The 12,098-nt window shown below is 45.3% G+C and overlaps 1 protein-coding gene across 3 annotated transcripts in view; it reads left to right on the top strand.

Annotated features, from left to right (window-relative positions):
• The window catches only part of JAK1 (Janus kinase 1), a 157,036-nt gene extending 146,439 nt beyond the window's left edge, over positions 1 to 10,597 (top strand). For all 3 annotated transcript variants that reach the window (XM_021680000.1, XM_021680002.1, XM_021679999.1), the window contains 10 exons: positions 38 to 173; positions 1,846 to 1,997; positions 2,882 to 3,032; positions 3,153 to 3,247; positions 4,344 to 4,536; positions 5,269 to 5,393; positions 5,756 to 5,928; positions 7,484 to 7,601; positions 8,334 to 8,444; positions 9,282 to 10,597. In XM_021680000.1, the coding sequence (XP_021535675.1) occupies positions 38 to 173; positions 1,846 to 1,997; positions 2,882 to 3,032; positions 3,153 to 3,247; positions 4,344 to 4,536; positions 5,269 to 5,393; positions 5,756 to 5,928; positions 7,484 to 7,601; positions 8,334 to 8,444; positions 9,282 to 9,377 (1,350 nt within the window). In that variant the 3' untranslated portion in view covers positions 9,378 to 10,597. The remainder of the gene's footprint in view (positions 1 to 37; positions 174 to 1,845; positions 1,998 to 2,881; positions 3,033 to 3,152; positions 3,248 to 4,343; positions 4,537 to 5,268; positions 5,394 to 5,755; positions 5,929 to 7,483; positions 7,602 to 8,333; positions 8,445 to 9,281) is intronic.
• Positions 10,598 to 12,098: the final 1,501 nt, after the last annotated feature.

Genomic DNA, 12,098 nt, shown 5'->3' with positions numbered 1-12,098 from the left:
AGGCAGCTTGACTGATTTCACCCTTTTCACTCTGCAGGAGGATAAAGACCTGGTCCATGGAAACGTGTGCACAAAAAACCTTCTCCTGGCCCGCGAGGGTATTGACAGCGAGTGCGGCCCGTTCATCAAGCTCAGTGACCCTGGCATCCCCATCACAGTGCTGTCCAGGCAGGGTGTGTCTCCCCCGTCCTCCCACCCCAGTTCCCATCCCCACCCTCACCCTTCCACCCTCCCTGCCCCCGCCCTAATTAGGGTCAGGCCAGTGGGGAGAAGGGGGCTAGGGTTCAGGTGTACTTCCTTTTAAAAAGGACACTTTGGCAGACAGGCTTGGTGCTCCTGTGACCTGGGGGCCGGGGGAGATGGGGAACTGAGGGAGGGCCAGTCCCTGCCCTCAGGGAGCTGAGTGGTCGGAAAAACACAGCTCACCCAAGGCACATCTTTGTTCTCAGTGCTGGGGTAGCACAGAGGGAGGCTGCTGGGGCTGGGGATGGTCAGAGGGGTGTCAGGAGGAGCTGGGTCTCCTTGGTCTTCAACTGTGGTTGGCGAGCAGTTTGGGGAGGCACCCGAGTGATTGCTGCGGTCCTGTGTGCTTTGAATGAGGCTATCGTGACCTCAGGGGCTCCACAGGAAGGGACAGGCCTGGGAGCTGAGACACTGAAACCAGCGCTGCATGAGTTGGGCCAGTAGGCCATATCTGGGATAGCAGCATGCCCCTGGGCCTGGGGCCCTGGCCTCTGCTGGCTGGCAGTTTCCAGCACCAGGCACAGTGCCTGGCACTTGGGAGTTTTGCTCTGTAATTCAAAGCATGGGCTTTGGAAGGGAACCAGGATGAAAACAAGCCTTACAAATAAGACCTAAAATATCCATTCCTTAAAAGGGGAATGGGAAGCATCCTTTAGTGCCTGTGTCGTGCTTCTCACCTGCCCAACTTCCCACAGTCTGTGCAGATTCAGCCCGGAATCTCTCAAGGGTCCTGTCCTCAGCAAGCATCTGAGACACAGACCCAGGAGAGCTCAGAGCAAGTAGAGAAGCCTGGGTACCCCACAAGAGAGGCCAGTAAAGCGCTGTGCGCATTCAGAGAGAAAGGGACATCATTTAGCTGGGGACAGAGCGTGGCTCAGGGAGGCGCTGGGGTTTCATGCAGGCCTTGTAGGTCAGTGAGGTGGGCTTGACTGGGAATGCCCCGTTCAGGAGTGGCCCTCCTGCCTCTCTCTCCCGCAGGGGCCGGGAGGCCGCAAGCTCTTGTTAAGGGGCATTTCCCTGGATACAGCAGGGATGTCTGTTCCAGTCACTGGTCTTGGCAGGAAGCCCAAACAGGGCTGCAGAAGTAGCCAGGGGCAAGCGATGTAGGACAGCTTCACCTCAGTCTTCTTCCCTTGTCCTTTCCCACATAAAGCAAGCACGGCATTGCAGGGGGATTGTGCGGAGTGCATGAGATTAGCCCAGGCCTACTCCGTATGGGTGGGCCTCTCCTCCTGTCTTTCCTTTCTTAAGCGTTGGTTCTCCTTCCCCAGGGTATTGGCCTCCACCCCTGGGGTGCTTTGCTCTTTCTGAGGCCAGAGCTTCAGAAGACTGGCCCTGCATGACCTCCTGGGGGGCATGTGGTAAACAGACACATCTGCTGGCCCGACAAAGACTGATGCATCTGAAGTGCCAGGGGTGAAGGGCCTGGAAGGCGGCACCTTTCACAAGCTCCCCACGGGACCAAGGCAGCCATGGTCCGTGTTTGGAAACATTGCTTAAAATAGTTTCTTCGTTAGTTCACAGTTCCTGCTGCAATGACAGTGATTTACGCCCCAGGTGATTCCAGAAACTGATCTGGAAACATCTCCCGTCTTTTTCTAGAGTGCATAGAACGAATCCCATGGATTGCTCCCGAGTGTGTTGAAGACTCCAAGAACCTGAGTGTGGCTGCTGACAAATGGAGCTTTGGAACCACACTCTGGGAGATCTGCTACAATGGCGAGATCCCTCTGAAAGACAAGACCCTGATTGAGGTGAGCGAGCCGAGTGAGGACTCCTTGAGCACTCAGGGATGTCTCGGGAGCTGTCAGGAAACCTCATGTTGTGGGAAGAGGTGGATGTCTGTTTGAATCTCCTCCACAGGCTTACTGGCTGTGTGACCTCGAGAGTGTCACTAAACTTCCCTGAGCCTCAGTTCATCATCTGTAAAATGGGGATAAATAACACATTGCGGGGCTGTTGTGAAGATTAATAATGCATGTAGAGTGCCAGGCAAATATGTGCTGGTGGAACATTATAATCCTATTTAGCTCAGATTGTAAGTGCCCATTAGTCAGCAAAATTAACACAGATATTTGTTGAGTTTCTTTATCCCAGATGTAGATATATAGGCTGTATTTAATATCGCGAGTTCTTTCTTAGGCAGTTAAATATGTCTTACAATTTTACAAATTTAATGTAGGAGTTGTCTCATTAAGCTTAAATTTACTTAACTAATTTTATATTTGGCATTTAGGTTGTTTTTAAATTTGTAATGTTCTATCTAATTCTGCAGGGAATATCTTTGAACATAAATCTTTATGTCTGATTTATTTTTGAGTCATTCAATAGTTGGAATTAATGAGTCAAAGGATTTGAAGAATCTGAAGGTTGTTACACATATTGCCAAGTTGTATTCCAGGAAGGCTGCGTGACTTCCCTGGAACGCAGCTTGTTTGGGACTGGGGTATACTGCCCATCTTCCTTGAATGTGGGTTTTTGTGTGGGAACTAAGATTTACCTAAACCACAATGAGGCAACAGTAACACACATGTTTTTGAAGCACAGCTGTTGGGAATTAAATTAGGGATGGTAACTGAGGCTAAAAGGTTAGTGACTGGTTCCTTTGGTTTCTTCCATGTGGTTTTCTTCTTTACAGAAAGAGAGATTCTACGAAAGCCGGTGCCGGCCAGTGACACCATCTTGTAAGGAGCTGGCTGACCTTATGACCCGCTGCATGAACTATGACCCCAACCAGAGACCCTTCTTCCGAGCCATCATGAGAGACATCAATAAACTGGAAGAGCAGAGTAAGACAGTCTTGCTCTGCAGCTGAGAACAGCCAGTGGCCCAGGGGAGCGGGTGAATAACGAGGAGCCCGTGAATGGCAGTCACTCCTTTTTAACGTGGTTTCTTTTCTCCTCTCTTAGATCCAGACATTGTTTCCGAAAGAAAGCCGGCAATCGAAGTAGATCCCACACATTTTGAAAAGCGGTTCTTGAAGAGGATCCGTGACTTGGGAGAGGCAAGTTAGGCTGGAGTTCCCTGCTGACCATGTCACCTCTCTCTGCGTCCAAAGCCGCTCTCCATTCTCTGTCATTTCGGGCCAAGGTTTATGAGAGAAAGCATCTCACTGCGTTTCCTCTGGGCCAGTTGAATCACATTCTCCATTTGACACAGGTGACAGTGTGCATATACATCCAGAGGGCTGGATATGCACACAGGATGTTGGTCTGCTCCCTCCAGACTTGACTCTTCTCTGAGGGATGGAAGAGAATGGGAAGGGAGAGATCTGGGGGAAGAGGTATAGATGGGGTAGAAACAGAAAAATCCCTATCTCAGACTTTCCTGGGTATCTGTATCCTGCGAAGCTGCTTAAATGAGGGATTATTTACTACACAGGCCAGATAGAGTATCAGCTTTTCCCTTGGATCTCGAATGGGAATTTCCGAACAGCTAATGTGACCAGAAAAGCTACTGAGATTTGCGTCTTTGTCCAGATTTCCTGTAGTTCGGTTAAGTGAACATAGACTGTGTCCTGCACTGAGTACCTCCCGTGAGCCAAGGCTGTGTGCTGGCACTTGACAGGTGCAGGGTCCTTCGTTCCTCACACCATCCCTGAGAGGCTGCCACTGCTGTGGGCATGGAGCCCCTCCGGAGCCAGCTCGGAAGATGGGGTGACTGGGCCCACATCACTGCCTAGTGGCCTGGTTGGGAGCTAATCCCACGGCTGGTAAACATGCTTCATGCAGTGCTCTTTTCAGCTGCATGGTGGTGCCCGTCCTTCAGCCTGGGCCCATGGCTCTCAGAGAACACCACGGTTGTCCTGCAGGGCCAGAAACCACTTTCATTTCCTTTTGGGTTACATTTTCAAGGAAACTGGGGTTGATGTGTCGGTTCACCAGTCCCCTGATACCTCTTTATCTTAGCCCCGTCACAGAGGGGATGGCACGTGAGACCAAGAGAGGAAGGGCCCAGGTAGGAGCTTGCTACCTGAGGTCAGGCTGTGCCTCCCGCCCCTGGCCTTCATGGGAGCGGCACAAGGAGCAAGGCTCGTGTAAGTGTCCCTGCTGGCCCTGCGTGGGGCTCCTCTCATCAAGCGCACGGGTCTTTCCTTCTAGGGCCACTTTGGGAAGGTTGAGCTCTGCAGGTATGACCCTGAGGGGGACAATACCGGGGAGCAGGTGGCGGTCAAATCCCTGAAGCCCGAGAGTGGAGGCAACCACATAGCTGACCTGAAGAAGGAAATTGAAATCCTAAGGAACCTCTATCATGAGAACATTGTGAAGTACAAAGGCATCTGTACAGAAGACGGTATGTTGGGCACGGTGGGGTTGGTTTGAAAACGAAGGGACTGTCTGGGGTTAAAAGGCCCGTGTGAGCAGGCAGTGCCCTCGGCTGTATCTGGGCCACCTGGACATGCTCGCTGGTGGTTCCCGGGAGCTCTGCAGCTTCACCATCATATGCACAGTCACGTCCCTCAGCGCAGAGCTGCCAGGGAAGCCACCCAGCTTCCCCTGCCGCCAGGGATGATCCCAGCATTCTCTCTCCAGTACTGGAGACTGGGCTTCACTCATCCGATATTCACACTTAGGCCCTATGAAACTGACACCCATTGTCTGCTTTTCCTATTCTGATCCAGCCCTAGCCAGGATCTTTCATTTTCTAGTTGTCTATATCAAGGTGGCAAGCAGTATTTACTACTAAGTGTATCTTTTTTTACAAGCCAATACAATACATAACTGTATTCCAAAATTGGTAATGAAATGATGTGGCTCGTAATTTTTAAAAACCAGTCATCCACAGTGGTTTGCAGAGCACTGTTAGCTCAGTGGGTGCTGATGACTGGGCTTTGTTATGTACATGAGTGTAACTATCTCCGTTCTTTGAGGATCCCGAGGTTCTGGAGCTTAAGAGGTTCAGTAGTGATTCAGGGGTGACACTGAAATCAGCTTAGGGCCTGCATCTCCAGATCCTGCACCCTCTACTCTCCCACAGTTCCTTCATCTGGCGACCTTGTCCTGATGGGTGTTTTTTTCTAAACAGGAGGAAATGGTATTAAGCTCATCATGGAATTTCTGCCTTCAGGAAGCCTTAAGGAATATCTTCCAAAGAATAAGAACAAAATTAACCTCAAACAGCAATTAAAATACGCCGTTCAGATTTGTAAGGTAAAAGAAAAAAAACCACGTCAAAGATCAAAAAATCAGGCACGCTGTCCTGGGTAATTGGGTTGTAATTAGACTGCAAGTGGGAAGCTTTCCAGTAATTGTACCTGTACCATTTTGCTCTGCATGATTTGGATGAAAATTAGCCAGTACTAAGAAAACTGATTTGTTAATATGGCTGACTTAATGTGTATTTCTTTGAATTGGGTTAGTCTAAACTATTCTTGCATTAAAAACAAACCAAAAAAACGAGTGATAGGTAAATGAAATGACATTGGTGCTTTTTCATGAAGCAATGATGGATACAAAACAGAACCTGAACTAACCTTTAGCAAATGCACTCTCCCTTCACCTCTCTCCCTCAGGGGATGGACTATTTGGGTTCTCGGCAGTACGTTCACCGGGACTTGGCAGCAAGAAATGTCCTCGTTGAGAGTGAGCACCAAGTGAAAATTGGAGACTTTGGTTTGACCAAAGCAATTGAAACTGACAAGGAGTACTACACAGTCAAGGATGATCGGGACAGCCCTGTGTTTTGGTAACTGAATCTAATGTTATGTTAATGTCTTTTATTCTTCCTGCCCAAGTCGAGGCTAGAAAGAACTTAGCGCATTTGGAATTGATTGATTTCTGCCCTCAAGAAACACCTTTTAGGCTGTGTCACTAGAAAGCAGCCCACATAGAAATGCCTAAGGTTCATACGACACCATCTTCCAAGGAGTGGAGGACGCTAACCACCCGGTGGCTGACATTTCCAGCTTCCCAGGAGAGGGCATTCATCTGACACAGTCCTTAAAACTGTTAGTAGTGGTAGGGGTCACATGCATGCACAGGAGGCCTAGAGGGCAGGTAGGAAGAAGGGGTGGGAACGAGGTGAGGAAGTAGGCACTGACAGATTCAGGGAGATCCCAGACAGAGCAGAGCAGAGCACAGTCCACAGGGAACTTGGCCATCTGCTCATGGATCACCGCAGTGTCTTGGTCAGAAGGCTGCACCCTGACTGTGACCCCTTGCAGCCTGGAACACCATCCAAGGGAGAAGCTGTTTAAGCCTCTACTCTACTGCTCCTGTAGAACAAATCAATACCTCTGTGGTGCGTCCCGCATAGACACAAACCTAGATCTCTCCCACTCATGGAGCCTAAGGCTTCATTCAGTCATTAATATATGTATCAGGGCCCTGCTTTGTGCTGGGTACTAGTACTAGAGATCCGTGGTGAACAAGCAGACTGAGTATAGAATTTAATGGATTGGGCAGCCAATTTCATGGTGGTATAAGCATGGGAAGGTTTAGGTTTGGTTTTCTGGAAGTCCTATTAAGACTTTAAAAGATCCATGGGGTTTGTAAGGATGGTAGAAGAAGGCATGTGTGACTAGCAAGAATGAGATGAGAGCAGTGAATATCCTAGGACCTGAATCTGAAGCAGCTCGGTGTGGGACTGGATCACGACAAAGTGGGAGGTCTCAAGGACTTGCTAAGGCGGAGCACCAGAGGCCGAGTCACAGAGCTGGCACTCTACCTTCGAGCTTTGGGACATACCACTGGAGGGTTTAAGAATGGTGGCTTTTGCTTTAAAAAGATCACTGTGGATGGGAGGGGAGCAAGATTGGAGCTAAGGGAGTGTGATTCAACCAGAGCCAGTGAGGGTGTGAACTAGGACAGTGGTTAGGACAGTGACGGTGGGCCTTAAGAGAAGTGAGTAGGTTTGAGAAGTATAGGAACCTGGATATAGGGGTGCCTCCGTTTCTGGCTTGGGGAGTTGGGGGTCATCCAACGAAACAGTTGACCTTGGAAGAAGGCTGCACAGTGAGGTCACTGCCGACTAATTCTGAACTTGCAAAGAACACTTGGGGTGTGTCATCCTATGCCTCCTCCACATGGACAGCCTGTGGAACGAAGAGCACAAACTAATACTTTAAAGCAAATACATGCTACGGAGAGCCTGTGTGACGGTATTGTTCATGTCAGACGAACGTGTGATTAATACATCAAACACTGAGAAAAGCTGAAGAAGTGATTTTTTTGGAGATACTCTGTAACGTTTTGGAATATCCTTCCCAGGAAATGAAGTTTCATGGTCTGCTTTCTTTCAGGTATGCTCCTGAATGTTTAATTCAGTGTAAATTTTATATCGCCTCTGACGTCTGGTCGTTTGGAGTGACTCTGCATGAGCTGCTTACTTACTGTGACTCAGATTACAGCCCCATGGCGGTAAGTCTTCCTTGTATCTTCATCCAAATCCAGCACCCATTGAAAATGTGTAAATTTTGTTCTTAAAGGGAATCCAGTTAGTGTGTTACAGTGGGAAGTGTCACTTTTCCATTTAACATGGTATGTCACTTGACACTTATTTGTGGCTCTCTCAGGTCCTCATTTCACAAGGAGCCCAAGTTCTAGAAAATGATGCTGACTTTCAAGGATCTTACCTGTGTGAGGATTCCAGGGGCAGTTTCCTGGGAGAATGAGGGAGCAGTGGGGAGGGCCTTGTTTGAGCTTCAGGAATTCATAAATGATTTAAGATCATTTTCACTGAGACAGTGTCTTCAGCCAGGGGAAGGGATGGTTGGTAAAGTCTGAGAGAGTGTAATCACAGACTAATCATTGAGAGCTAATCAAGATTTTGGGCTTTCATTTAAAATTACTAAGGAGAGGGGCGCCTGGGTGGCGTAGTCGGTTAAGTATCTGCCTTTGGCTCAGGTCATGATCCCAGGGTCCTGGGATCCAGCTCCACGTTGGGCTCCCTGCTCAATGGGGAGTCTGCTTCTCCCTCTCCTGCTCCCCCCTCTCTCTGTCAAATAAGTAAAATCTTTAAGAAAAATAAAGTTACTGAGGAAAAAAGCCTTTTTATTATCTTAATTTACAGTTAAACCTAGAAATTTTACCTTAATCTACTGTTGATATTAATATATGCTAAAATACTTGATTTGGTTTGATTTTACATAGTTGTTCCTGAAAATGATAGGCCCAACTCATGGCCAGATGACAGTCACAAGACTTGTGAATACATTAAAAGAAGGAAAACGTTTGCCTTGTCCACGTCACTGTCCAGATGAGGTATTTGTGGGCTATTTTACAGTAATAAACTCAGTTTATGTTATGTTTTCAGGGCTTGAGTTACTTGGCAAGGGTTTGGGTGGGAAGAAGTAGAAAAGTCATTTTTAAAATAATTTCCTGAAGCTGAATTTCAGATCAGACATCTGTAAAACCTTCTTTGGGGCAGATGACAGCCACAAGTTAGGTTTAAAGTAAGGATTCCCTCCAAAAGTAGGCTCACCTCAGTGAGTACCCTAAAGCAACACACTCTAGCGTAGCCTGATTGTGACAAGTACATATAGAGTTGACCCTTGACACGGGATTAGGGGTGCTGACCTTCTACACAGTTGAAAATCTGAATGTGGCTTTTGATTACCCAAAACTTAAGTCTCCTGTTGACCAGGAGCCTTACTGATAATAATTACAAGAGAAAAAAATGGTAAGAGAAAATACATTTATAGCACTAGATCATATTTAATGAAAAAACTGTGTATATAACTGGACCTGCACAGTTCAAATCTGTGTTGTTTGCAGCTCAGCTGTAATTGCATGTTAGTAGCATTTATGACATTTATTCAGTTTTCTGTATTCTAAGGTGATTTGAGCCTTTAAGGCCAACTCTAAAGACTATTTGAGATGTACTGAAGAGTTTGTATGAATCAAAGAACCACCAGTGAGGGAATTTAGAGTCAAGTCTGCACTGAGATGTAATGACCTGGATGTTCTGGAAGGTCGATTCATGAGCTTCTCAAGATAGATTGTTCGTCAGTAATACTTTGAGTAATAAGTCCATTTATAAGTAGTGGTAAGTCCATTTCCAAGAATTTTTTTAACTCGATTCCCCCGCCCTTCTTACAGGTTTATCAACTTATGAGAAAATGCTGGGAATTCCAACCATCCAATCGGACAACTTTTCAGAACCTTATTGAAGGATTTGAAGCACTTTTAAAATAAGAAGCATGGATAACATTTAAACTCCTGTGTATCAGGTCCTCCTTCCCCAACCAATACCCAAGCCATTTAAAATTTTTAATGGAAAAATTTGTATTTGGGTATGTAAGGCACACTGTGGTGATTATGTGTACGTACTTCCCTCTTGAAATTTGGCACCTGTAACAGATAATGACCACCGAAACAATAGAAAGCACTTAAGCACTCCTCCTTTTGAAAAGAATGGAAAGCACCGTTCTGTTTGGCTAGCGTACTGTCCCAGTTGCATACCAGAAAGGGAGAGGAGCCGACAGAAGCCCTTCCTTGTTCCCAGCCGCCTGTTGATCTGAAATGCTTTCCCGGCAGATAGAGATTGATGGACTTAGGCACTACTCTAACATGCCCTCAGATTTCAATATCTCTACAGTGATAGACCAAGCATTCTTGAAATATTAGATACCCATTAGTAGACTATTGTTTCTATACCAAGATGAGTGTATTCCTGTCACCAGTAGGACTTAAACTTTGAGTTGTCTCTTCAGTGGCTTTGCTCCTGTCCCCGTGGGTGACCAGCAATACTGAGTTTTGAGAAAACTGGTCAGAGCCAGGGGGACAGCTGTGGAATAGATACTCTGTTGCCTGTTAATTCTTGAGAACCAAGCCTGTGCTTTCCTAAAAAGTATACCTTTAATCAGAACGGACTCCAAGACCCCGGGTACTATCATACCTGCTTTTCAGAAATGTTAATGTATATCCTTTTCTAACTAACTCTGCCACTTTGGGGCAAGCTGTTGCAGCATTGGTTTTGGATGCTGTGTGCAACCAATCAGTGTTTTTGTACTTAACCATCCATATACAAGAGTTCAGGAGCTACTAGACAGTTTTTAGACAGTTTTCAGTTTGCTTGGAGGTAGCTGGGTAATCAAAAATGTCTAATCTCTGATTCAATGTGAACCGTAAGAACTTGATGACCAAGAGTCTGAAAAACTTTTTGTTAATGCTGTCTAGCATTTGTTTGATATCCTTACTTTTCACCTTTTGAGCCTAAAGAGTTCTGGATTGATTCAATGGCAACAATAAACTTGCCATTTAAACTTATTCAATAACCCTACATCACCAAGGTCTCTGTCTGTGTCAAACCTGTGGCCACTCTATATGCACTTTGTTTACTCTTTATACAAATAAATATACTAGAGAATTCACATGCAAATGCCTTTTAATATTAAGATTTCATTTTCAAAGCATTCAAACAATTTGTTTACATAGAAAAATAACAACAGTATAATAACAGTATAGACTTTGTGGGGGGGGGGCGGAGTTTGGTAATGATCCTTATTACAAACACCACTTGATTGGTACTTATCTGTTCTATCCAATGATACACAGAGGGCAGATCCATATGTGCTATCATCCAAAATAGCTTAATTCTTTTCAACCTCTCCCTGCTTTCATTTTGCAGCTCTGACTTAAAATTCACCATCTTCTGTTTATATTATCAGAGAGGTGTGACTAAGCATTGAAGATGCTTAATGCAATAGGAAATGGGAAGGAGAAGCGCAGAACATGGAGAAACCATTATTCATCTGCTGAGTCATAACTGATGCCAGTCCTTAACTTTCTGGCTGTCATTTTCTAATAGAAGTTAATAGGAAATAAATAAGACCAATTTCTTTACAAATCGTATGTACCACTTTTAAACTTGATAATTAGAATAGGGTACCTTATTACAAGACATTTAATGATCTGATTTCAAAAAGACTAGGCTCATTGAGACTCATAACAAGGAACAAACTTGGAAATTCCTAGATGGCAAAGGGTTTCTCATCTGATACCAAAGTCTTCAGGAAATGATGTCAAAAGTTATATGCAATAATCACAATTCTTGCTGAAGTAAATTGAGTTAAATAGCTGATAATTTTTCAGCCTAACACTACAAAAGAATAAGAGACAAAGCAGAAAGTGAGGTATAACTTACTAGCTCAAAATTGTTACACTGTTACTCCACAGTGCTCCTTCAGTATTGACAGTTGAACTATACTGTGGAAATAGGGCATTTGAGGATCCAAACAGGCCTTGTTCTAGCAATTAGATCATCACTAGTTTATGCCATGAAATCAGACACAGAAACCTGCATCGCTTGCCACTTAGAAGTGTGTTGCAGAAGTTAGATTAGGGAATTAGTGCCATTAGACCAGGAGTCAGCACACTTGCCCCCATAAAGGCCCAGACTAAGTATTTCAGGCTTTGCAGACCCTATGGGTCTCTGTCACAGCCACTAGAGCACACAAGTAGCCCTAGACAGTATGTAAATGAATGAGCGTGTTTGTGTTCCAATAAAATTTTATATATGGACACTGAAATCTGAATTTCATAGAACTTAAATCTGTTCTACTTCATTTTTAGCTTGCAGACAGTATAAAAACAAGTGGAGGACTAAACTTGACCCCAGGGTATAGGCTGCCAACCCCTGAAATTATTTCACCAAAGCTACTTTTTTTTTTCTTCCAAAAATAGCTTGTTTTTCACAAAAGGTACAAATGGTAAATAACATTAAAAGTTAAGCATCTATAGTTGTGTAGAATTTGGACCTTACTATCACTCTCGGATTTATGTTGTGGGGCTGATGTGGGGGTAATTATTTAGTTTGCATGTTTGCATGTAGAGCATCTTTATAACATTACCACCACTGCATTTTGTAGTTGCACTCTTGTAGTTCTAGGAAAAGTTCTAAAAACCTATAAATGA

Source organism: Neomonachus schauinslandi, chromosome 4 (assembly GCF_002201575.2).
Source record: "Neomonachus schauinslandi chromosome 4, ASM220157v2, whole genome shotgun sequence".
In the NCBI taxonomy this organism is placed as follows: domain Eukaryota; kingdom Metazoa; phylum Chordata; class Mammalia; order Carnivora; family Phocidae; genus Neomonachus; species Neomonachus schauinslandi.
The sequence above is the reverse complement of the archived record's forward strand: the minus strand, read 5'-3'. Positions and strand labels throughout refer to the sequence as shown.